Here is a 27,567-nt window from a genome sequence, read left to right on the forward strand (position 1 = left end):
CTATAGGGTTAAGATCTTAGCTGAGTGGTCAAATCAAAATCTCCAGAACCCTGTCTGTCCAACCAGTGCTTCTTGTCCCTGCCCAAGTAGCTGAGACACACACACACACACACACACACACACACACTTTGAGAGCTGATTTATATACAAACACACAGACACTCCTGGGGGAGGTTGGCACAGGTTTACTAGCTATGCCACCTTCTTCCCAGACTATATAGTAGTTATCACTGCCACCAAGCACTACTTATCAGATACTCTAAGCCCTTAAAAAGGGTTCCAGTCCTACTGTGTATTGTTACTGTTATTCAAATGGTAAATGTGACCAAGAGCAAGGCTATTGGAATGTGGCCTATACAGTGTCACCAAATACATATGCAAGTACTCTAAGAGCTTAAATATCTCTAAACAAACCAGCCACAATTAAAATGTTTAAATATATTTAATAATAAATAATAAAAGCACAAGACAATACTCAAACAGCGCAGTAACTACAGAGTTCAGAATCACAGGAAATATTTTAAAACAACATTGCAGGACAGTCTCAAATAAATACAGAAAACATCTAAACTAATCTTTATTATATTCCAGTTTATATCTAAGAGACATTGCTGTACTCTAGAATTACTTACAGAACAAGGCAGATGCAGAAGTGCTGAATTGATGTTTTTATGTACAAGACAAGATACAAAATGCCCTGTCTTTCTCATTCAGATATTTCTTAAACTAATATCACATATTACTGCTGGGTTAGCCTGGATGACATCACTCTTTGTCACTTGCCTTCAGTTACCAGGCTAACAGAATCTAAGAATTTTATCATCTCTGTGTGAGAAGTACACATCTCTCAGATATTTGTTCAGAAAAAGGAAGTCGTAAAAGAATTAAACACTTTTACATTTGAAACGTAGTAAATGTTTCTGTTTCAAGACAGTAGGAAAACCTCTAGCTCTAGACATTGTGTCTGCTTTCTGCACTGAAACTGATGTAACACAATCGTAAAACACACTACTTTTCAACTTATTTTCTTGACGTTTTGCAAGTTAACTCTGTATGCTCCAGCTTCTACTATTAAAAACATACATTTGCACAGGTATATAGTTCATATACATTTATGTTTTTTTCCAGTAGGGCACACTGTGGTTACATTCTTGAAGCTCCGTACATAACATACAGTTCAACACACACTTCTGCACCAGTAGTTTAATAGCCACATAATATATAGTTCTCTTACATTTCTAAGACAAACATATGAATCATATTAATATTCACAAATGACACAAAACTATCCACAAAATTCCAGATAGCTGGGCTGGCAGTTTCACACTATCCAACTATGTTATTTTTTACAGGATCATAGGAAGTTACTAGGCTATTGGCCCTGAGTCCCTTACAAGCCTAGCCAAATATTTAGCCCATGTTCTGACAAGTCAGCACCCCTTGCCCCTGTCCAGCGGGGACACAGGTGGAATCCCAGGGTTGTATTTTCTGTTCTCCATCCAGTTGTTCAGGTTGCACTTAAAAAGAGATAATGAGGTACTCTGCTTCACATAGAGAGGGAGTCTATTCCACAGAAGGAGCAGTCTCTGGGACTGTCCCGCCAACAAACCCTACTGATGTCACAGACCAGGTTGAGGTCGCACATGCGGATAACTCAAGTGGAGCTTGACTTGTAGATATGCAGCAGTCCCATTAAGGTGGGGTCTGAAATTGCTTTGTATGCCAGACAGAGGTCACCTTTGAGGAGTCTGTATTAGACTGAGTAGAGGGACAGGGGTTTTTAGCCCATCTGTAAGGGTAGATGACTGAGGCCCTTTATTCTCCTGGTGAGAAACATCTGTGGTTTCTCCAGCTGCTGCTTGTGCTTTGTGAGGTACATGCCGAAAAGGGAGTTGTACTTAATGGGTCTTCTAAGGGAAGAATACAGGAATGTTATCACCTCTTTGTCCCTGGATGAGATACCCTTCCTAATGAGGTGGGCCATGTAGAAAACCTTCAGTACAACAGAGGCAATATTGGTGGTCAAATGTCAGGTTGCTATTAACCTGGGTGCCCAAGTTCCTCACAACTGCATGCTTAGGACCTTGTTATCAATGTGATAATTTGTGGGGTCGTAACTTTCCCCAAAGGGGATAATGATGATGCATTTTTTGGCATTCAGTTTAAGGCCATTTTTCTAGCACCAGTCATTTGTTTGGGTGAGACCCTTGTGGAGGATGTCCACATCACTAGGGGAATGGATGACAGCACCCAGCTTGCAGTCATCTGCAAACCTGTTCAGCCACAGCCCACTGTTTGTTTTGGTCTGCACCTCAGAAAAGTATATCCCAAACAACAGAGATCCCTGGGGTACGCCGCTCATTATGGGTCCACTGCTTGAGGTGGCATCCCCTATTTTGAGTAGGTGGGTTCTATCAGTGAGCCAGTTTGCTACCCATCTGGTAACATACAGATTGATGCCTAGTTGAGAGAGTTTGTCTATTATACCCAACTGGGGAATAGTATTGAAGGTTTTGGCCAGGTCAAGGTAGGCAGTGTGCACCATCTTCCCCTCATCCATGGCTTTGGTGACTGTCTCAAAGAAGACCAAGTTTAACAAGCATGACCTCCCTTTGACAAAACCAAACTGTGTGGAATAGAGTGTATTGAGGTTGCCAGTGTCTTTGTTAATGAGGACCATGACAATCCATTCCATGGCCTTGCAGATGAGGCTAGTTAGACTGATGGGTCTATAATTTCCTGGATTGGGTGGATGCTCTACCTTTGTGCAAAGGGATGACAGTGGCTGTCCTCCACTCAGCTAGGAAGAAGACTGTACTTGAGCTTTGGTTGAATAGGGTGCCTAATGGTGCCACAAGTTCCTGCCTGAGTTCAGGTAGGATGCAGAGTGGGATGCTATTGGGTCCATTGAGGCTGTATTTTTGCCTTTGAGAGGGCAGTTATGACTTGCCCTTCTAGAGATAAGGGGAGGCAGGTGCTGGGGATGTCCTGATTTTCTGATGGGAGGACAGAGGGATGAAGTTTTCACTGGACCTGTTTGCCAACAGGTTGGCAATATCTATGGCATTTTTGTATGTGGTGTCTTTGACCACCAGTTCTGAGCAGATATGAGTGCTTCTTTTGAGATTGCAGGCATATGTGAAGAAGGACTTATGACTGTCTTTAGTAGATGTGGCCAGGTCGGGCTCTCGAAGTTTACTTTGGAGGATTTCACTAGTGGTCTTATTTGCTTGTTCAGGCTAAGGAGGGATTACTTCCAATTAGGCATCTGCTCCTTCTTGGTCTTGGACAGTAATTCTTTACTTTTATTATAGAGTTTATTTATTGCAAATGTCCACCAGATAGGTTTACTCTTCCTTGAGGAGAATGGTTTTGTCCTGTTGGGTATTCCTTATTCCATGCAGCTATATAAATGCTCGTGTAGTACTTTGGCGTAGGTTTGGACATTTCTGCTAGTTCCTGTGAAGGAGGAGGGGGCTGTGAAGCTGTTTATACCTTCCCTCGGGAGGTTGTAATTAGCATTGGAGAAGTTTTTTTGTTTGACACTAGCTGGTTGGGGCGGGGGGGGGGGGTCAGTGACTTTGAAAGTGACTGCTTTGTGGTCAGATCTTACCAGGGAGGATGACACTGTAGAGATGCTGCAGTGGTTACTTATGTTGGTTAATACCAAGTTCAAGATATTATCACCTCTTGTGGGGGTGTCTACCAGCTGGTCCAAGGCATTTGCATTGACAAAATCAGGGAATCTCTGGGCATTAGTGTTTTTGCATGAGTATTTCTTCCAGTCTATAATTTGGATACTTAGTCACCTAGAATCAGGGGAAAGGGTTGAATCTTGATAGATATGAAGAGGTCCAGATAGGTGGAGTGGATATATTCAGTCAAAGTTGGGGACCTGCAGCTAGCTATGATTTGAATAGGGGTCTTGTCAACGGTTAACTGCACTGGGAGTGTCTCCTGTGTGTCATATTGTTTGACCAGTCTGGAGGTGTGTATGTCTTTAATATATATTAAAGCTCCACCTCCTTTTGCTTTGCTTCCCATGGTTTGGAGTCTGAATGTATGATACAATGAGTAACCTAGTATGGCTGGGATGCTCTCCATAACTTTGAACCAGGTTTCTGTGACTGCACAAATGTCAGCATCTTCGTGCCTAATGGTTAAGGTGTTTGCCTTGCAAACACAAGGTGCAGGGTTTGAGTCTCACAAGGGATAATTGGCTAGGCTTAAAATGGCTCGCAAGAGCAGTTAGCTTAGTACCAATCTATGAACCTATGAACCTATGGTTAAGAATGCTTGCAATGAGTACAGTTTCATGTTTAGACTCCTAGCGTTTAGCATCATGACCTTTAATTTGCATTTTGATTAAATTTTCACATTGGTAGTTTTGACCTCATGGCATTGCTTAAAAAGGCACTATGGGGGAGGCAAGAGACTTTTCAAGAAGCCTGAAGCCCAAAGGAGACAGATGCAGGCCATCTCTGGCAAAGCATTGTGGTCTGTCAATCATGTCTTCCCAGACTGCCAGGTACTGGATTCCTTTGGAATGACACCGGAAACTAAGCTAATTGTTAAAGTCAATCATTTTCTGTTTGTATTGAGGCATCATTCTTGGTGATGTTAGGATGCTGCTTAAGGCTAGGGACATACCTGCCTGGGACACATATTCAGTGAGCTTGATCATGTCTCTCCTCATATAGTCCAGGGAGATACGTCTCAAGTCATTCACGCCAACATGGACTATGACAGAGTCATAACAGTACCTGTTGTTGAGAAATTTGAGTGCGTGTGTGATATGGCAGATTCTGGCACCTGGCAAACAACTAACAGTGACTTTCTCCTTATCCAGCCTGGTAAGCGGCACATCTGTGTGTCTCACAGTGAAGTCTGCTATGCTTAATATGTTGGGTTTATGGTTTGGCCTTAGTGACTGTGAGGCACAGGTGTGTGGGCTGTGGAGTTTGCGTCTGTTTTTTACCTCTGAGGTCTCTCTTGTTTGGATATATTTTTGTTGAGGACCTCCGCATATGTGGGTGTGTGTTGTGTAGGTGGTGTTGACAACCTTCTCAGTGCCAGATGTACTGGCTTGTGAGGGAAAGAGCATAGATTCTAGGTTCTTACTGTAACTGCATCTCTCACAAATTGTGTTCCTGGGTGATGGTAGTAGCGGATTGTCTGTGTACATGAGGCATTTCATACACTGACTCAGGATGCCCATATCAACCAGACTGGCAGGAGAAACCGTAGGAAATTGTCCATTCATATTTGTCAGGATCTGAGGGAGAGAGGCCAGAGAGCGCTAAGGGGGTAAAGGGTGGAAGGTCTAAGATGAGTTCTACTATGTGATCACACAAGTGCTACTAAGGGAAAATTTGTACCTGGAATACCTCACAATAGGATAAAAACAGTGCAGCTGCGGTGCATGACTTGCAAAGCAAGCCCAAACTAGCTGAAAAGTGGGGTTTAAATACCACAAAAAATAGAAGATTCTGGTAATGCAAAAATCTAGCCAATCCTGCTAGCCCCTGCTCTCTTTACCAATCAGCTTGCGCCAGACAAGGTCCAGGCAACACTGCTACTCTCACTAGCTGAGAAGACAGGCCCCTACCCACACAAGATGGCTGTCAGAAACACAGAAGGCAAACACAAGATGGCTGCCGGAAACAAAGAAGGCAAAAACAAACAGCTCTGGAAGCAGCAAACCTGTATTCAGACTATGTTATTCAATTTAAGGATTAAGAACACAGTAAAACTCACATAAAAGCACAGATTAACCACTTACAGACAAAAACAGAACTAACAGTATGAAAAAATACAGTTAAATAGCAACCTAACCTGGACCTAAAAACTAAAGGTAGAGGCTTGTTCATATTCATTAAGCTTATCCACACCTCCAGGCTAGTTGCTCAGCATAATGCATCCGAGATTATCCAAGTGCAACTAACTCTGGGCAAGACAACAATCCAAATTGTAACTTGCTACAAATCCCCACTCCTCATTTCTTGATACACTGGAAAATATTAGGGTACAACCCAGCACCCTAATAATGGGTGATTTCAACTACCCCACCATTAACTGGGAAAACTACTCATGTACCAACTCTTTTGCTCAACATTTTCTGGTATTCATAAATTCCAACACCTTGGATCAATTTATCCACACCCTCACCAGGGGCAGCAATATCCTAGACCTGGTCATCACCAACATGGGCAACCAGTGTTCCACACCAGAGGTCAATTCCTCATTGTTCAGTTCCGACCACAAGCTAAGCAGCCTAGACATCCACATCCCACCCCACCCCACCCCCCATTAGGGAAACCACCGTAAAAAATTTCTCCAAAGCCAACTTCACACTTCTTAAGACAGAAGTGGCAAACTTCATGACACCCATGCAGACAGACAATAGAGGTATGACTGCTGAATCCTACACAAATTCACTTTATAAGCACTTACATGAGTGCATGGATCGTGCTATCCCTAACAGAACCAAGATGCTGTCCTCAAAAATAGGAAGCCAATCTGGTGGTCCCATAAACAACGTCCACAACAGAAGAAAGAAACTGTTGCAAAGAGTAAAATCCCATGATTGGAGGAACTCCCTGGTCAGCCTCAGTAAAAGCTGAAATCCCTCATAAAATCCTCCAGATCTAGTTACGAAAACAAAATCACCACTGATTCTAAAGACAACCACAAAGCATTCTATAGCTATGTCAAGAATCTCACTGGCAACAGTCAGATCTGCTCTGAGTTACAGCACAATGACACTAATTATACAGAACCAACTGATATTGCCAACATCCTGGCAGATGGGTTTAGTGCTAACTTTACCCCCCTCTCTCACCCCCTACAGGGCTCATCTCTATACCGGAAGAATGCAAAGTTCCTGTAATCATGGCTGCACAAGGAAAAAACACACAACCCAAAGCCAAGAACACAGCATCCATGGGACCTGACAACATTACAGGCTGCATTCTAAATGAACTACAGAATGAACTGATACCCCACCTAAGCACCATGTTCATTCATAGCAGTCACTAAAGCCATAGACGAGGGTAAGGTGGTTCACATAGCCTATCTAGATCTCGCCAAGGCTTTTGACACCATTCCCACTCTGGAATTATAGATAAACTCACTAAACTAGGTATAAATCCCTATGTCACAAGATGGGTTGGCAACTGACTCACTGACAGAACCCACACTGTGAAAGTAGCAGACTCCAAATCCGACTTCAGACCAGTGACAAGTGGAGTACCATAGGGTTCAGTCCTGGGTCCTCTCCTGTTTGGTATCTACTTTTCTTAAGTACAGGCTAACACAGAAGGTCTTTGGCTAACAAAGGCCGCAGCTGACTGAAAACTAGGAGCCATAACTGAAACTCCTAACGATGTGGACATCCTACAAAAGGGCCTCACTGAGACAGATGCTTGGTGTCAAAGCCATGGCCTCAAGCTCAATTCCAGAAAGTGCATTGTCATCCACTTTGGTAAAAACTCTATACCCATGAGCTACCACATTTGTGGTAGTCTACTTAACACCGAAAGTGTGATAATAGACCTTGGGACACAGGTGGACAGTAGTCTCTCCTTTGATAATCACTTTGCCACAGTAGTCAGGAAAGCCTTCTACATGGCACACCTCATCACAAAAGGTTTCTCATCCAGGAAAAAAGAGGTCATTGTTCCCCTCTACTCATCACTCATTAGACCCATAACAGAGTACAACCCCCTTTTGATATGTAGCTCACAAGACATCTACAACAACTGGAAAGGCCACAGAAATAACTCACAAAGAGGATTACCATCCTCAAACAGATGTCCTACACAGACCGTCTCAAAAAACTCCAGCTTTACTCTGTCGCATATCGCCTACTCAGAGCAGAGGCGATCTCTTCCTAACATACAAAGCTATGTCAAACCCAGAGCTGTTTGACATGCTCCACTTAAAGAAATCCCAATCCCTCGGAGCTACACGCTCTAGGGACCTAAACCTTGTCACCACAATAAACAGAACATGCTGGAGGGATAGATTCCTGTCTCAGAGACTTCCCATACTCTGGAACAAACTATCTATCTATACCAAACAAAGGCTCTCATTAGCACTCTTCAAGAAAAATTTTGATGATTGGATGGGAAATAGGAAATTCACCCCGGGCATCACCTCTGTGGCTCTGCTCAACAGGGGCACAGGAAAATAATTTTCTTGGGTGACGAAAGCCAGGGTACCTTTTTGGCTAGGCATGCATAGGCCCTAGGGCTGATAGCCTAGTACCTACCTATGAACCTGTGAATTGCAGTAAATACCAATGAAATGCTGTTAAACAGTAATGAAATGCAATTAATCAGTAAATTACTTTAAAACAGTGCAAATGTGATAAATTAGTTATAAGGCACAGATAAAAACCATAGGCAAGTGCAAATGCAATAAAATAAGTGAAAATAAATGAAAAGGCACTTAGATTGGTCTTGGACCCTCAAGAATTTTGTAAAATGTCCCAGAGATGATGCACCTCAGCAGAGCCTGATTGAAAATCTGGTATTTATTGTAACTAGATATTCGGTATTCTCATGTTTTCTATTTTATTATTTATTATTGAATATTTTTATACCTTTCATTGTGGCTAGTCTTTTAGAGAATACTTTTAACATCTTAAGAGTACTTTAATGGCATTGTGGCCACTCCTGAAAGCCTTGGTCAAACTTCGCTATTTGTATTAGTATTAATTTTACTCAGTATAATTGGGTACGCTTGTAACAGCCTTAGAGTAGCTGACTGGTGGCATTGTAATTACCTTATAGTTTGGCAGAGGGGGCACAGCTAGCAAATCTCTGCTAGCCTTTCCCAGGTGTGTGTGTGTGTGTGTGTGTGTGTGTGTGTGTGTGTGTGTGTGTGTGTGTGTGTGTGTGTGTGTGTGTGTGTGTGTGTGTGTGTGTATGTGTGTGTCTCTGTGTCTGTGTGTGAAAATCAAATATCAAAGTGTGTGTATCAGATACTTGGAACAGGGACACAGCTCTCCTAAGTGGTTAGTGTGGAGTCTTGTTTGGGGCCTGGAGAGATGAGAGTCCAGCCCCAGGTCTGGAGTGTGCACCTTGTGTGCTCTTAAGGGAAACTGTGCTTAGGTCAGGTACTGTGTGCATCCATTTTTATTCCTAGTGGCAGTCCCTCAGTGGTGCTTGTGGTGAGGATTGAGGCTTCTTGATTACTGGCCCAGAGTAGGGACCATCACAGTAACAATTGGGGAATTTAGGATAGAGACGGGTGAGTAGTTTAATGAGTGAGTGAGAAATATAGATTTAGTCAACAAGATGGAGCTTTATGGTTAGGGTTGAAGATCGAGGTTTCAGATTAGGGTTGGGAACAAGGTGGGAATTTTAGGGTTGCAGTTATGGTTTTGGGAGGTCAGTGCATCTTACTAGGGTTAGGCTATAAAAGGACTAGGTAATTTAATTAGTTCAGACTAGTGGGAGGTAGGTCACTTGCCTGTCCAGCAAATGGCAATGAGCTAGCTAGCTACAGACCCCCAACTGCGAGTCAGGACACCCACTCCACCTATCTGGACTTACTTGAATCCATCAAGATTCGACCCTCTACCCTGATCCTGGGTAAATTTAACTACCCAACCATAGAGTGGAAGACCTATTCTAGCCCAAGCACAAATGCCCTGAGATTCCTCGACTTCAATGCCAGTGCATTGGATCAGCTGGTTGACACCCCCCACAAGAGGTGAAAATGTCCTGTACCTGGTACTAACCAACATGAGTAGCCACTGTAGTACCCCTACAGTGTCATCTTCCTTTGTAAGCTCCGACCATAAAGTGATCACTTTCAAAGTTACCATCTCCCCTGACCCGTCCCTTGCCAGGGTCAAGCAAAAAAAAGATGTTCATCGTGTTACCCTGCTGCAGTCATCACACTTGGGTTATCCTGTCATCAGGCGGTCCCGCAGTCGGACGGATTTCCAAAGTCTTGGTCCGGCGTCAGTTGCTGTCGCTTCATCCCTGATGTCAATGCGCCAGGGCTACATATATTGCAACCGACGCCATTTTCTTCAGTCTTTCTTGTCGCGCGGTGCCCGAAGCAGAAGCAGTTCGCAAGTGCCGGTCGGCCGACTCCAAAGATTTTCGAATTCGAGTTTCAGACCGAAGTCTTCTATAAAGCTAAGTACCCCATTCGGGAAACTTTTCTTGCCTGAGACCGATGTCAGAAAAGGTTAACAATTGTATTTCTTGTGGGAAGCAAATACCTCATAAGGATTTTCATTATTACTGTATACCCTGCCTAGGCCCTGATCACGACGGCACTTCTTGTCGTTTTTGTGCTAGATTTAATAAACGCACTATTAAAAGACAATTTGATTTTGCACGACACTTTTTTGGCAGAAAATTTAATTATAACATGCCGTCGGAGCTACCGACTATCGGCGTGCACAAAAAAACACAGGAATAAGGATCGTCAGCCCAGGCCTAAGCCTGATTCCGAGGCCTCGGTTGATCCGGTCTCCGGTTCTTCTGTTATCTGTGAGGCTCCGACACTGCCTCCAACTACCGCAGTTGAGGAACCTGAGACCGCTACGGATATTTTGACAGAATGCACTAGGCCGATGCAGCCTTTTACTTCAGGCCCTACCGACGACTTACCTTCCAAGGATGCCGGTTCTTCTGAAACACCTTCACTTTCTGAAGGCGTTTTCAGACCGACGACTCTTACAGTCAAAACGTTTTCTAAATCGAAGACACCTTCCAAATCGAAAAAAGCTTCACTTCAGTCTCCTGTTCAAGGCCCTATGCCTAAGAAACAGATGCTTAAGATGGCTGAAGATCTTATTACTCTTATCAGGGGTTCCCAGCCCCCTCCTGACAAAAGGCCTAGAAAAGAGGAAGAATCTGCTTCCTCTGAACAACTGTCTATTTCTTCTGATTCCTCTGAAGACCAAGACTATTCCTTCTCTCCTTATGAAGATTCTGATGCTGAGGACTCTATTCCCTCAACTTCCCCTCCAGAAGATTACTCTTTTGGGGAAACTTTACACACCATGAGGGAGCATTTTCACTGGGAAGGCCAGGATTACTCTGATTCCAAGAAAAGGCTCAGAGAGTTTCTTTTACTCCCCCAATATAGACCTCTAGCCATCCCTCCTGTTCTGGAACTTGTGGATGATGTTTATTTAGAATCCAGTTTCAACCCTGACTCTCTGCCTCCTGCCCCGGCCAAGCCTGACAGATATTATAGAGTACCTGATTCCCATAAATTCCTTTACAAAAGCCCAGTTGCTGACCCAGAGGCTATCTCCCAGGGTCCCGTGGGGGGGGGGGGGGTAAAGGCTTCCATGGCTAAAATTCCAGTTCCTTCTGAGAGGGATTCAAGAGCACTAGACAGATGGGGGGAAAAAGGTTTACACCTCAGCCACTTTAGCTATGAGAGCTCTAAACTGTCAATTTCATATGCTTAAGTATCAGCAATTTCTGATCTCTCAGTTAAAACAAAAGATAACAACCCTTCCTCAACAATCTGAATTGAAAGAAGTACAGGATTTGTTGCACGCCACCAAGCAGGTGGGCAAACATACCTTGCAATGTGGGTTTGATTCCTTGGAGGCCTCCTGCAGAGCAGCGGTCACTGGATCAGTTATACGTAGGCATGCCTGGTTAAAGGAGCAGAGTCTGCCTGAACATGTTAAAGCAAAACTACTAGATGCTCCCTTGCAGCAGGATGTTCTTTTTGGTGTTAAAGCAGAAGAAGTTTTAAAGAAAATGAAGGATAAGGCAAAATCAATGCAGACAGTCAAAGATTTCCTACAGGTACAACCCCCTTGCTTCAGCAGAAACTGGCCAACTAAAAATGGGTCCTTTCCAGCCACTGACAGGCCTCAAAGGGGTAAATACAGGCGCCCAAGGGGCAGAGGACAACCACAAGCTCAGTATAAACCTCGCCAATGGACCACTCCAACCCCAGAAGGGAGGAGAAGACAGGTCTAAAGCCACCAGAAGGCAAACTCAATGACTTGCACCTCAACTGGCAAAACAAAGCTCTTTTGTCAGCCCCCCTGGGGGGAAAACTAGCATTATTTGTAGACAACTGGCACATGGTCACAAAGGACAAATGGGTCCTGGACATAATTTTACGAGGATACAAATTTCACTTTCACACCTTGCCAATAAAAAGAGGAATGCCAAACGTGCCACAAAATCAAAGGGCAGAGGCTCAAAAACAAATTACAGCTCTCATGGCCATGAGAGCCATTCAAAGGGTCCCAACCCAAGAGCAAGGCCAAGGATTTTACTCAAGACTATTCCTGGTACCCAGGAAGGAAAATGCTTGGAGACCAATTCTGGACCTTTCAATTCTAAACATTTACTTACAAGTTCCCAAATTCAAGATGCTAACTCTACAGCAGCTACTTCCCATGTTGGGCAAGGAAGCATAGCTGGTAAGGTTGGACCTCAAGGAGGCATACCTGCATGTCCCTATCAGACAAAGTTGCAGAAGATACCTCCAATGTCCTTCAAGAATGCAACTGCAGTCATAACATATGGGTTGTCCTGCCTCAGGCAGCCCTCGGTCGGCCGGATTCCAAAGTCTGGGTCCGACATCGGCTGATGTCGCATTTCTCTCCGACGTCACAGCGGCAGGAGTACATAAGCATCAGCCGATGCCATCTTCTTCAGTCTTTCTTGCCACGCAGTGCCCGAAGCAGAAGCAGTTCGCAAGTGCCGGTCGGTCAGCTCCTGTATTCTTCAATCCGAAGTCATCAAAAAAAGCTAAGTACCCCGTTGGGGACCTTTTCTTGCCTCAGCCGATGTCAGAAATTACTGAAAAAGTTAATAATTGTTTGTCTTGTGGTAAACAAATACCTCATAAGGATTTCCATTCTTACTGCCTTCCTTGCCTTGGCCCAGACCACAACGTCTTGGCCTGTGCCGCCTGTGTTCGCTTCAATAAGCGCACTCTCAGGCGCTGGGCGGAGTTCGCTGAAGACTTTTTCGGCGAAAAATACGATTACAGGATGCCGTCGGAGTTACCGACATCGCAGACTCCTAAAAAACGTAAAGACTGGGACCGCCATCCTCGGCCCGCGTCTTCCACCGACACCACGCCAAAACCTACCGCGAGTGCCCTGGTTCCCTCTGAGGCGGTTATTTCACCGCTCCGAACCGAAGACACCGCATTACCGATACCTCCGATACCAGAGACCACACCGATGCCAGTTATTGATTTTCCTCCGGATACTGTTACCGAGGAAATGCCCAAGACCATTGCTGTGGATAAGGTCACTCCTGCACGTGGAGCTGCTAGGCCTCCCATGTCCATGTCTATCAAGGCCTACACATGTGCTACGGCAGCTAGCAAGACTAAGCACCTTTCTGCTAAAGCCTTACCTCAGCCTACTCCTGAGACACAAATCATGAATATGGCAGCAGACTTAATCTCCATGATCAGAGGTTCCCAGGCCCATCCTGAGAGAGGATCTCAGCCTCCTCCTGATAAGAGGCCCAGGGTTGAGCCCACTGACCCTCTGCCTTCAGATGAAGATTCTGAGGCCTCTGGCCACTCCGATAGTCAGGAAGAGCCTTTCCAAGCCTACGAGGACTCAGATGCAGAGGACTCCATCCCCTTGGCCTCCCCTCCTGAGGATATTTCTTTTTGGGGAAGTTCTGCATTTCATGAGGGAACATTTTAAGTGGCAAGGCCAGGAATTTTCTGATTCCAGAAAGCGCCTTCGTACCTTCCTTAAAAAGCCCCAGCACAGGCCCTTAGCTATACCTCCAGTGCTTGATGTTTTGGATGATTTATACTCTGACTCCAGTGTTACCCCTGATACTCTCCCTCCTGCTCCTGCCAAGCCGGACAGATACTATAGGGTCCCAGAAACACATTCTCATTTCTTTAGGCCCCTGCTGTTGATTTAGAAACTATTTCACAGGGGCCGAAAGGAGTTTCAGCTACCACCTCCAAAAATCCTTTGCCTTCCAACAGGGAAGCTAGGTCATTAGAGAGATGGGGGAAGAAGGTTTACACCTCCACTACTTTATCTATGAGAGCTCTCAATTGTCTCTTTCATATGTTTCAATATCAGGATTTCCTGTTAGATGATTTACAGAAAACTTTAGCCTCTCCTGGTCCTTTAGATAGGAAGTCTTTGCAGGAGGCTGTACACAACTCTCAGCAAGTTAGCAATCACTTTCTTCAGTGTGGATATGATGCATTGGAAGCTTCATGTAGGGCAGCTATGGAAGGGGTGGTCATTCGCAGACATGCATGGTTAAAAGAACAACCTCTACCAGATCATGTTAAGGCAAAACTTCTTGATGCACCCTTGGAAAAAAACAAGCTTTTTGGTGCTAATGCTAAAGATGTATTAAAGACCATTGAGGAAAAAGCCAAGTCAGTTCAGACAGTCAAAGATTTCCTCCAGGTTCAGCCACCCAGATTCAGCAGGAATTGACCTTCAAAAAACTGGTCCTTTCCTAATACTGAAAGATTTCAAAGGGGCAAAAGCAGGCGTGGCCGAGGAAGAGGACCATACAGAGGTTCCTACAGGGGACGACAATGGCAACCAGGAAACCAAAGAAGTGACACAGGGGCTTCTCCTGCCCCACAGGGACAATCCCAATGACTTTTCTCTACTTCCGCTTACCAAAGAGCAAACAGAAGCTCCCTTGGGCAGAAAATTATCTCAGTTTTCAGACAATTGGCACAGATTGACAAAGGACAAATGGATTTTGGACATTATAGACCAAGGCTACAGGTTCCACTTTCATACCTTACCAAGGAAACAAGGCATGCCAAACCTACCGCAAACCAGAGGGCAGAGGCTTTCAAGCAAATTTCTCTGCTTGCTCAGATCAATGCAATAGAAAAAGTTCCACAACAAGAACAAGGCCAGGGGTTTTACTCAAGACTGTTCCTTGTTCCAAGAAAAGAAACACAATGGAGACCAATACTGGATTTGTCCGCATTAAACACCTTTCTCATAGTACCAAAGTTCAAAATGCTGACCTTACAGCAACTCCTTCCCATGCTGGGCAAGGGGTCTTGGCTGATTACTCTGGACCTCAAGGAGGCATACCTGCATGTCCCTATCAGACACAGCTGCAGAAGATACCTCAGATTTCTTGCAGGGCCAGAGCATTATCAATTCTCAGCATTGCCATTTGGCTTATCTACTGCACCCAGAGTGTTTACAAAATGCCTGGCTTCAGTAATTGCTCATTGCAGGCTCCAGGGGATTCAAATTTACCCATACCTGGACGACTGCCTCATACAAGCGGACGACAAACTGATTTTGGCAAAAAACTTGGATTATGTCATTCAATTGCTACAAGCTCTGGGATACACAGTCAACTTCCAAAAGTCAAGACTGCAGCTATCCCAGCAGATTACTTTCTTAGGAGCCAATCTAGACACAACCTCTCAAATGGCTTACCTGACAGAAGACAAGCAAAAGAAGTTAACTCATTATTTCAAAGGTTTGGCAAAGCTCACCCAGATGACTGCAAGGAGATTCCTACAGGCCCTGGGTTACATGGCATCATGCATTCTCCTGGTTCCATTAGCAAGACTACACATGAGAAAGCTTCAATGGTACCTAAAAAGTTTATGGTCTCAACACAGCAACAACTTAGAGACAACCATACCGCTTATTCCATGCCTACAAAAGGAATTCCTATGGTGGGCCTCGGTAAGCCAGGCAAACACAGGTATGTCATTCAAAAAACCACAAATAACACAAACAATGACCACAGATGCCTCAGACCTTGGATGGGGGGCGCACATGGAGGGCAGATGTATTCAAGGACAATGGTCTCCAAAGGAAACACATCTGCATATCAACCAAAAAGAAATGCTGGCAGTCATGCATGCCATCGAGGCCTTTCGACAACAACTTCAGCAAGGCCACCTGCTAATACGGACAGACAACACCACTGTCATGTGGTACATAAACAAGCAGGGGGGCACCCATTCTTACCCCCTTTGCAGACTGACAATGAATCTTTGGGAAAAATCACTGAGCTTAAACATACAGTTGCAATCCCAGTTTGTTCCAGGCAAAGACAATGTGCTGGCGGAAAGCCTAAGCAGGAATTGGGTATGTGAAGTATTATTTAAAAGGAATGATCTTAATGGTTTTCATTGTCTGATGAAGCCTGTCAGTGAAAGCGCTAACAATAAAGCTGTTATTTGGATTTTAAGAACTTTTTATTCGTTCTTCGTCTGTTTGCTACACTTGAAAAGTTGATAGCGATTGTTTTTGTGAAGTTGAACTTTGTTTTGTTCAACTTCTGCCTCTTTTAACTTTGTGAGTTGCCATTATTATGCTCGTTTGAAGGGAGCAAACCATAAGAACTGTCTGCATTGATAATACGTTGCAGCCCTGGTAACTACTGAGGCACTGCTTGGGACTGACTTTACATTTATACTTTTTGCCGCAGTAGTTTTTATAGCTTGGTGTGGTGTGGTATTGATCGTATTAATTTGTGTTCTACGATACCAGGCTAACATGGCGAATAATACAGGGACATCGAATGGAGGACCAACAGATATCGAACTACCGTATACGGTCCCTGGGATGCCAGTGACGGACCGGAAGTGGGAGCGCTTCCATCAGTGTGTATCCGGAGCGACGAATACCTTGATGTCGTTTGAACCAGCAGTCGTTGATGGTGAACGCGACGCGAGGGTAGCAGATGCGATGGAATTGATAGGAGATATGAACAAGTTGGAACTGGACTTTTTAAAACTGAAACGTTGGCAACTTCAACGCCAACACTTTGAGGTATGCATAAAAAGAAGAATAGTGCCGAGAGGCCTACGCATACTTAAGATGCCCACTACGGGCAATGTTTATCCAAGACTATTAATTAAATGGCAACAACTTAACTTAGAGTTAAGTTTTAGTTATATGAAATTGATGAATGAGTATTTTGCAGAAGAAGAAACGAATATTAAACGTGAAATTGTTAAGCAACAGGAGCGGATGCTCTTGAAGTATCCGATGGACATTTTTGAGACTGAATTATGAGAAAAAGTTGATTGAACAAAAGAAAGGAAAAATAATTAGGGATTCTAAGGACTTTTCTTTAGGCAATGTATTTACTTGGCCTAAGTTTAATGTTGGAAATGTGAACAATGAGGTAAACACTGTTACTGAACGCATTCATGGAGGTAGTAATAGACCAAATAAGAATAATGTGGTACAAACTTTTCAGGGCAGTGTTAACTCACGACCAGAGGTTACTCTGGCCTGTGGTAATGAGACTAACACAGTTATTCAGAGTAAACCACAAAGTTTATCATTAGGAGGCATTAATCAAGAAAGACATGACACAGATATATCACAAGAAGGTGAAGGAACTGTTGACACAGATAGTATACCTATTAACTCACAGGAACATCCAGTTGTTAGGAGTAAGATTTCTGTTAGAGCTGAGAATGGGCCAAGTTTGGGGAATAGATCTACCCATAATTTTGAAACACCTTTTCCTATTGTACAACAGTCTCAGTACAGGAGGAACAGGTCATTCAGCAGGGGGAGGCAAAAGAGGAAGGGCTCAGATGGAGATTTCACCGGCCCGACTCTAAAGAAAATGTGGGAACAGATGGAGAAACGTTAGTGGTAAATCTTTCTAGTAAAGTATTGACACATGAAGAAGAATTAGTCCTGAATAAAGGACTTACATTTATTCCAACTTCAAGTAGTAGGTTGACTGATTTGATTCTAGATATTAAAATGTTTGCTCGTAATACACAGTTAAAACTTGACTTTGGCAATACAATCAATTCCCAACATTCTAAATTGAAGTCTAAGAGTGTTTATACACCTATCTTACATCCTCTTATTGATACATTTTCGAGACTTGTTGAAAATGATATACATGAGATGAAATTAAAAAGTCAGCACAAGCCTAGGAGGTATAACCTTAGTTATACACAAAGGGAATCTCTAAATGGTTTAATAAATGATATATCGTTGGCCATTAGACCTGCAGATAAGGGAGGGCCAATAGTGTTAATGGACAGTGTTGACTACACTCTTAGTATGAAACAGATGTTGAGTGAAGATAAATTCTATGTACAGGTTAGTGAGGATGAAGTTAGAAGTAAGGTCTCCTCTATACAAAATACGCTTGTTGAACTTTTACAGAACTTTGATATAGATCTAGAATTGTTTAAATTCTTGAAGGTAGATTGCCCATTGATACCAATAATACAAGGCCTACCAAAAATCCACAAGTCAAGAGAAAATCCTCCAATGCGTCCAATTGTCTCAGGAAGTGGTTGGGTTACAGAGCCCCTTTCAGTGTATGTTGAAACCACCCTGAGACCTATTGTAGAGGCCAATAAATTTATTTTGAGGGACACAAAACAGTTTCTCATTGATTTGTATGATAGTACAAAGAACAGAAATGAGGATGAAGCCTTCATCATGGTCACATTAGATGTGAAGAGTCTATTTACCATGATACCCAATGATGAAGGAATCCACAAGGTGCATTCATACCTGGTTAATAATTCTGAACTTAGTACTAGGATTATAGACCTCACTACATTCTTTCTGGAAATAATACTACAGAATAATGTTTTTTTGTTTGGAGATGAGATGTTTATGCAGAAGGATGGCGTGGCTATGGGCACTTCATGTGCCAATAGCTACGCCAACCTAGTGATGGCCGCATGGGAGGAGGAAAGTCTGTTTAAGTTAGATGAGTATAGACAATACGTTTCGTTCTACAGACGTTTTGTAGACGATGTGTTTTTTATCTGGGGAGGAAGTGAACAAAAGTTACTAGACTTCATAGAGAAGATAAACTCGTTAACTACTTATTTAGAGTTTACAGCTAGTTGTTCTAGGTTGAACGTCTCTTTTTTAGATGTCCATATAGAAAGGCTAACGAATGGGTTACTTAACACTTCAATTCATAGGAAGAAATGCTATAAGAACAATATATTACATCGGGACAGCATGCATCCGCGATTTGTCTTTAATAATATTATTAAAGGCCAATGTATGAGAGCCTCAAGGTTGAATCCCTTGGAAGGGAATTATAGAAGTGAATTAGACAATTTGTATGCTAGATTTGAACAACGTAAGTATAATAGTGGAGAATTAAATAAAATATTTGATTCTATGGATGAATTGAGAACTACAAAGGCTAAGCCTTATTTTTCCAATGAAGGAAATATGAATAGGACGAGTCAAATAGTAAGGGGAAATGAATTTTTAAGAGTCCCCTTATATTATACAGCAGACATTGATATTATAGAGGGAATCATGGTTAAGCATTGGGATATGTTACTGTTGGATGAGAAGATAGCTAGTATAGTAGGACCCACTCCATCTTACTCTTTTAAGAATAAGAAAAATCTAAAACGTATGTTGTGCCATCGCCCCTTAGTTAGGAGAGAAGTGGAGAGAGAAAGGGTATCTGCTAACACTTTACCATGTGGTGATTGTGGACAATGCAGGTATATTAACACAGAATGTAAGTTTGTACATCCCATTACTAAGAAGGAGTTTATTTTTAATACACATACTAATTGTCAGAGTGAAAATATAGTGTACCTTGCCAAGTGCACTGAATGCCACGCATTTTACATTGGCAAGACCAATAGGAAGTTACGTGAGCGGATCAGAGACCATATTTATAATATACGGATAGGTTACATACATAATGCACTTGCGAAACATGTAAGTATGGAGGGTTCACTGCATACATTTAGTTTTATGGTCCTGCAACAAGTTAGAGTTACACAAAGAGGTGGAGATGTATGTAACTTTACAGAAGAATGTGAGTTAAATTGGATAGTACGACTCAGGGCTGATGTCATCCCTGGTCTAAATGACAAGGTTCCCTTAAAGCCTGTACTGAAAAATAGAAAATTGTCTATTAAATAGTAATCTACTGTTCTAAATGATAAAGTCCCTCTGAAGTTTGTACTGATGAACAGAAATATTGTCTATCAAATTGTTGTTTATTGTGTTATATATTTATAATATATATATATGTTTTGTATGTATATATATATATATATATTTGTTTTTATATTCATATAAATATTTATATATTTTTTAGTAGTTATTATAAATGTTTTTAGTAACTAACAGTTAGGGCTAGCGTATTTTATGTAATTGAGGGAAGTGATGTAATTAATTAGTTCATTAGTTCTACACTTTGATATGATTGGCTTGTTGGGTATGTGAAGTATTATTTAAAAGGAATGATCTTAATGGTTTTCATTGTCTGATGAAGCCTGTCGGTGAAAGCGCTAACAATAAAGCTGTTATTTGGATTTTAAGAACTTTTTATTCGTTCTTCGTCTGTTTGCTACACTTGAAAAGTTGATAGCGATTGTTTTTGTGAAGTTGAACTTTGTTTTGTTCAACTTCTGCCTCTTTTAACTTTGTGAGTTGCCATTATTATGCTCGTTTGAAGGGAGCAAACCATAAGAACTGTCTGCATTGATAATACGTTGCAGCCCTGGTAACTACTGAGGCACTGCTTGGGACTGATAGTATAAACAGGATGAAGCAAGAGTAAAGGATGTGTACCAACCATATCTCAAACCCTGCCTGTAAAAGATAAAATTATTTGTAGTGTAAAGGGGATAAAACAAGAGGGGAAGATGTGTACCAACTGTAACCCTGCCTATAAAAGACAGAATCGTTTATAGTATAAAAGGGATAAAACAAGTGGAGAGGATGTTAAGAACCATAGCTTGAATCCTGTCTGTAAAAGAGAATTATATGCAGTACAGAAAAGATAAAAAAAAAAAAAGCAAATGCATTCCAACCATAACTCGAACCCTGCCTGTAAAAGACAGAATTATTTATAGTATAAAGGGGATAAAAAATGGATATACTTATCAGCCATAACTCTAACCCTGCCTGCACTTTGCCTGGAAAAGGCACAATTATTTGCAGTATAAAAGGGATAAAACAAGAGGAGAGGATGTATACCAACCATAACTCTAATCCTGACTGTAAAAGCAGAATTATTATTAGTAGAAAAAGGGGTAAAATAAGAGGAGAGGATGCATACCAACCATAACACTAACCCTGTCTGTAAAAGACAGAATTATTTAATAGTATAAAAGGGATAAACAGCAGGAGAAGATATATACCAACAGTGACTCTAACCCTGCCTGTACAGGGCTTATAGTATAAAAAGGGTAAAACAAGAGGAGATGGTGTGTACCAGCCCTAACTCAAACCCTGTCTGCAAAAGAGAGAATTGTTTATAGCATAAAAGGTATAAAACAAGTAGGAAGCATGCATACCAACCATAACTTTAACGCGGCCTGTAAAAGACAGGATTATTTTTAGTATAAAATTGATGAAACAGGAGGACAGGATGGTGTACCAATGCTAACCTGAACCCTGCCTGTAAAAGGAAGAATTATTTATATTATGAAAGGGGTAAAAAAGTTGAAAGTATGTGTATCAACCATTACTTGAACCCTGCCTGTAAAATACATATTTTTGTGGTATAAAAGTAATAAAACAGGTGGAGAGGCTGCGTGCCAACCACAACTCTAACCCTGCCTGTAAAAGGCAAAAGTCTTTGTAGTATACAAGGGATAAAGCAAGCAGAGAGGATTCATAGCAACCATAACTCATAACCTTGTCTTTCTGAAAAAGACAGAAATATTTTATAGCATAAAAGGGATAAAACAAGAGGAGAGGATGCATACCAACTATAACAATAAACCTGCCTGTATCGTGCATGTTGTATAAAAGGGATAGAACAAGAGGAGATAATGTGTACCAACCTTAAATCTGACCCTATCTGCAAAAGAGAGAGAATTATTTTTAGTATAAAAAGGATAAAGTAAGAGGAAGAGGATGGTGTACCAAGCCTAACTCTAATCCTGCCTGTAAAAACAGAATTATTTATAGTATAAAAGGGACAAAAAATGGAGAGGATGCGTACCAACCATAACTCTAACCCTGCCTGCACTTTACCTGTAAAAGGCACAATTATTTGTAGTATAACAGTGATGAAAGAAGAGAGGATTTGGACCAACCCTAACTCTAACCCTGCCTGCAAAAGGCAGGTAGTATGAAAGTGATAAAACAAGAGGAGATGAAGTGTGCCAACACTAACCCTAAGCCTGCCTGTAAAAGACAGAATTATTTGTAGCATCAAAGGGATAAAATAAGAGGAAATTATGTTTAACAACCATAACTTGAACCCTGACTGTATAAGGCAGAATTAGTTATACTTTAAAAGGGACAAAGCAAAATGAGAGGATGTGGACCAACGTTAACTTAAACCCTGCCTTTAAAAGACAGAATTATTTAAATTATTAAAGGGTTAAAAAAAGGAAAGTATGCATACCATCCATAATGCTAATCCTACCTATAAAAAGCACAATTAATTGTAGTATAAAAGGGATAAAAGAAGAGAGGATGTGTACCAACCCTAGCTCTAGCCCTGCCTGTAAAAGAGAATCATTTTTAGTATAAAAGGCATAAAACAAGAAGAGAGGATTGTGTACCAACCCTAACTCTACCCCTGTCTGTGAAAGACAGAATTATTTGCAGTATAAAAGGGATAAAGGCAGAGGAGAGGATGGTAAAGCAACTCTAACTGTAACCCTGCCTGTAAAAGACAGAATCATTTATAGCATGAATGGGATAAAGGAAGATGTGAGGATGTGTAACAACCCTAAATCTAAACCTGCCAGTAAAAGGCAGAATTAATTGTAATATGAAAGGGCAAAAGTCCAAAAAAGTTTGGAGCCCTTGTGTTGGAACTGACTGCTGGATTCTGTTTTTTCTTGGTAATATGAAAAGGATATAAAACAGGAGGAGAGGATGTGGGCCAGCTGTAACTCGAACCCTGCTCGTAAAAGGAAGAATTGTTTATAGTATAAAAAGGAAAAAAATAAGAGGAGAGGATGCATACCAACCTTAACACTAAGCCTCTTATCAAAGACAAAATCATTTACAGTATAAAATGGATAAAAAAGCAATAGAGGATGTTTAGCAAATGTAACTTGAACCCTGCTTGTTAAAGACAGAATTATTTGTTATATGAAAGGAATAACACAAGAGGAAGGGATTTGTACCAAGCATAACTGAAACCCTGCCTGTAAAAGGCAGAATTATTTATTGTAAAAAATTGATGAAACAAGAGGAGATGATGGTGTACCAACCCTAACTCAAACCGTGCCAGTAAAATACATTATTTATAGTATGAAAGGGATAAAACAAAAGAAGAGGATGTGTACCAAGACTAATACAAACCAGGCCTGTAAAGGACAGAATTATTTACGGTATAAAAGTGATACAACAGGAGGAGAGGATGTGTACCAACCCTAACTGGAAGTGTGCCTGTAAAAGACAGAATTATTTATACCATAAAAAGAAGAAAACAAAAGGTGAGGATGTTTACCGACCCTAACTTGAACCCTCCCTTTAAAAGGTAGAATTATTTATAGTATAAAAGGGATACAACAAGAAGAGAGGATGTGAACCAGCCACAACTCAAACCCTGCCTGTAAAAACAGAATTATTTATAGTGTAAAAAGGATAAAACAAATGAGGGTGTGTTGTCACCTTACCTAAACAGAATCAGAACATGAGCTTTTGTTGGAGGGTTTTGTAGATATTTTGCTTCCCAGCTATACAGGCTTTAGTAATGACAAGTGTATTTTCTGAGCCCATAGCTATGCAGACCAGTAATGACAAGTGTATGTTCTGAGTCCATAACTATGCAGACTTCAGTAATGACAAGTGTATTTTCTGAGTCCATAACTATGTAGACTTCAATAATGACAAGTGTATTTTCTGAGCCCATAGCTATGCAGACTTTAGTAATCACAAATGTATTTTCTGAGCCCATAGCTATGCAGCTTTCTTTATATAAATGTCAGAGTATAATGCTCCTGAGTTCCGAAATGAATTTTTATATCAGTAGCAAAAATTCCTTTAGAAGATGTAGGTATATCCATACTAGATTACATAAACTACCTTTACTATTATTGTTTCTTCACTGGAGATCTCATCGGACAATAAACAGATGATCTGAGAATCCAGTAACAGAAACACTGAAGCTTGCATTTGCATAGCAGGTAAGAACTAAACCCACTTACTGTGCAAAAATAACTTTTTAATTACAAAACATGTGTATTTGTATTATAAAGACTCTCTGAATTAATGATGGTGAGTGATGTGTTTTCTGTAATTATATAAAGTTAAAATCTTTCAATTTGAAATATATTAAATGTTGTAAGAATGCTACCATTTGCCTGAGTTATTCCTGGGACTTGGTAAATGCTTAAGGCCAATACAATGAAAGTGAAGGGATTATACATGGCTTATTCTGAAACAAAAGCCAGTCTCATGTTAGTAAAATCTTAGGATTGTGTACGTCTGACTCCATTAGTGATAAGTACACCGTGAAGCTGAAGTGACAGTGATGTTGAAGTGTGTGGTAACTTTAGAGTTGCTGGTGATAACAGATGGCGATTGTTGTCAGAAACTCAGGAAGATATACAGAGGAGAGAGAGAGAGAATGAATGAAGCACATCGTGGACAGAGTACTGAGATTTTAAAATAAATATTTAGGGAAAATGTAATTAGAGAGCAGTTAGGGAGCAAAAAGTGTTGCTGTGCTTTAGTATGAGGGCCTGATAATTATTGTGGTAATAATTTCTTCATTCCTGTGAAATGCCATTTAGTTAAATGTGATGAACTTAAAATTGAATCTTAACTAAAATTTGAAAAATAGAGTTTTCATTAACATGGACTGTATACAGCAACATGCAACATTTAAGCCATGAAAATAAAATGTTTACCACTACCTTGTTCTAATTTGTTGTATGTTTAGTCAGCAGGTATTCGAGTCACAGTGAGATTCAGAGTCAACAGTTGTCAGTTCAAGGTCATTGCAATTCTAAATTTGATAAGAGCATTACAGACAACACACAAGCAAACAATGAATCAAGACCATGTGACAGTGCCACATATCACAGCAGTTTTACGTTGAAATCTACCACTAAACTGCTTCACCGAAGCCAAAATGGAGAGAAACTCTATGAACATTTTACAAGTAAAAGTTTTATACAGAAGGTGGCCCAATTAACACATGAAGAAATGCACACTGGAGAAAAGTCTCATAAGTGTGATGGATGTGACAAGTCTTTCTCACAAAAGAGTGAACTCTCACTCCACCAGAAAATTCACACTAGAGGAAAACAATATAAATGTGCAACTTGTGGCAGGAGTTTTACACAGAAAACTGCCCTTTTAAAACATGAGAATGTACACACTGGAGAAAAGCTGCATACGTGTGCCACTTGTGGCAAGAGCTTTACACGAAAGGCTTCACTTTCAGTACATGTGAAAATACACAGTGGAGAAAGGCCACATAAGTGTGCCACTTGTGGCAAGGGTTTTACACAAAAGACTGCACTTTCAGCTCATGAAAAAATACACACTGGAGAGAAACCTTATAAATGCACTTCATGTGGCAAGAGTTTTAGAAAGAAGGTTCACCTTTCTACACACGAGAAAATACATACAGGTGAAAAGCCATATACATGTGCCAGTTGTGGCAAGAGTTTTACACAGAAAATTTCCCTTTCTATACATGAAAAAATACATACCGGAGATGAGCCATATAAATGTTCCACTTGTGACAAGAGTTTTTCACTAAAGGTTAGCCTTTCAAAACATGAGAAAATGCACACAGGAGAAAAGCCATATACATGCATCACATGTGGCAAGAGTTTTACAACAAAGACTTACTTTTCAGCTCACGAGAAAATACACACTGGAGAAAAGATGTATAAATGTGTAGTGTGTGACAAGAGTTTTGCATTGAAGACCACCCTTTCATACCATGAAAAAATCCACAGTGGAGACAAACCATACAAATGTTCCACTTGTGACAGGAGTTTTACATACAAGAATATTCTTTTGATCCATGAGAAAACACATACTGGAGAGAAGCCATATACGTGCATCACATGTGGCAAGAGTTTTACAACAAAGACTTACTTTTTAACACATCAGAAGATACATACTGGAGAAAAGAAGTATAAATGTGCCATGTGTGACAAGAGTTTTATATTGAAGACCACCCTTTCAAACCACGAAAAGGTTCATAGTGGAGACAAACCATATAAATGTGCCACATGTGGCAAGAGTTTTACATACAAGACTGCCCTTTCAAACCATGAGAAAATACACACCGGTGAAAAGCCATATAAATGTGTCACATGCGATAGAAGTTTTACACGAAAGAGTACCCTTTCATCACATGAGAAAATACACACTGGGGAGAAGCCATATGCATGTATCACATGTGGCAAGAGTTTTATACGGAAGACTCACCTTTCAATACATGAAAAAGTGCACACTGGAGAGAAGCCCTACACATGTATCACTTGTGGCAAGAGTTTTACACGGAAGACATACCTTTCAGCCCATGGCAAAATACACACAGGAGAAAAGCTGCATAGGTGTGGTATATGTGGAAAAAGATTTACACTAAAGACTACACTTTCTGTACATGAGAAGTTACACAGTGGAGAAAAGCCACATAGGTGTATAACTTGTGGCAAAAGTTTTGCACAAAAGACTACACTGTCAACCCATGTGAAAATACACATTAGAAAGAGTCAGCAATACAAAATATGAGACTAAAGCTCAATAAGGATAATTTAGAAGGCTAAAACTAACACTGAAAACTCCTTTAATATCTTTGAATAAAGTTCAAGCTATAAATCAACTTGAGCTCTGTGCTTTGGATTAATCAGCTGTTCCTAAATGTGTTAGATCAGTCGGAAAGGAAGGCAAGAATGCTGCTTAATGCCTGTGTTTTATATAAAAAACAGATGTATCCTTTGGTCTTGCATTGATGTCCTTGCAGTTACTTGTATGCATAGGTCAGTAATTGTGGGTCTACATGTACATCTGTTGTCATCACTGGCGCCAAATAAAGTGAATGTTCTAAAGTAAGAAGAAGGCGAAAAGTGTAAAATTATGCTACATAGATTATATAAAGCATTTTAAAAAGGAAATGTTATGAAACTCAAAGCAGAAGTGGAGAAAAGCATGACCAGAAGAAAATAAAAGAAAATTATAAAGCCCACAATAAAGAGATCGCTGGAACAATCATATGTTGGTCAAGATTTGACATATGAATGGCTAAGGTGGTATGAACCTGTACCACAGAATGAAAGGGTAATAATGCCAGCTGAAGACAGTGGACTATATACATGTTCATAAAAATTTATAGACAATCTTAATAGATATAAACAGATGAAGTACTTAACAGGAAACCGTTGCAGGCCTTGATGGAGGCTGTGATATCCTTATGTCTCAGGGTCTGCATATCGAAGGGGACAAAAATATGACAAAGTTGTTATATTAGAGACTTTGCAAACTTTATCGTTTATAGGTAGCAGCAATTTATTGGAAATATGAAACACAAAGAGTGATTGAAAATGAAACTAATTATATCAGATTGTTGGATCATCCAATACAAACAGCTAAAAAAGAAGCTAGAAAACCAGATATTCTACTTTAAAAGAAAAGGACAAACACAGCTCTATTGCAGT

The 27,567-nt window shown here is 41.0% G+C and overlaps 1 protein-coding gene across 2 annotated transcripts in view; it reads left to right on the forward strand.

The window, feature by feature from the left end:
* Positions 1–26,680, forward strand: part of LOC122788430 (oocyte zinc finger protein XlCOF6-like) — a 436,284-nt gene extending 409,604 nt beyond the window's left edge. For both annotated transcript variants that reach the window (XM_044055497.1, XM_044055498.1), the window contains exon 4: positions 24,831–26,680. In XM_044055497.1, coding sequence (XP_043911432.1) covers positions 24,831–26,644 — 1,814 coding nt within the window. In that variant the 3' untranslated portion in view covers positions 26,645–26,680. The remainder of the gene's footprint in view (positions 1–24,830) is intronic.
* Positions 26,681–27,567: the final 887 nt, after the last annotated feature.

This window comes from Protopterus annectens, chromosome 13.part0 (genome assembly GCF_019279795.1).
Source record: "Protopterus annectens isolate FY-2018-M chromosome 13.part0, PAN1.0, whole genome shotgun sequence".
NCBI classification, from domain to species: Eukaryota; Metazoa; Chordata; order Ceratodontiformes; family Protopteridae; genus Protopterus; species Protopterus annectens.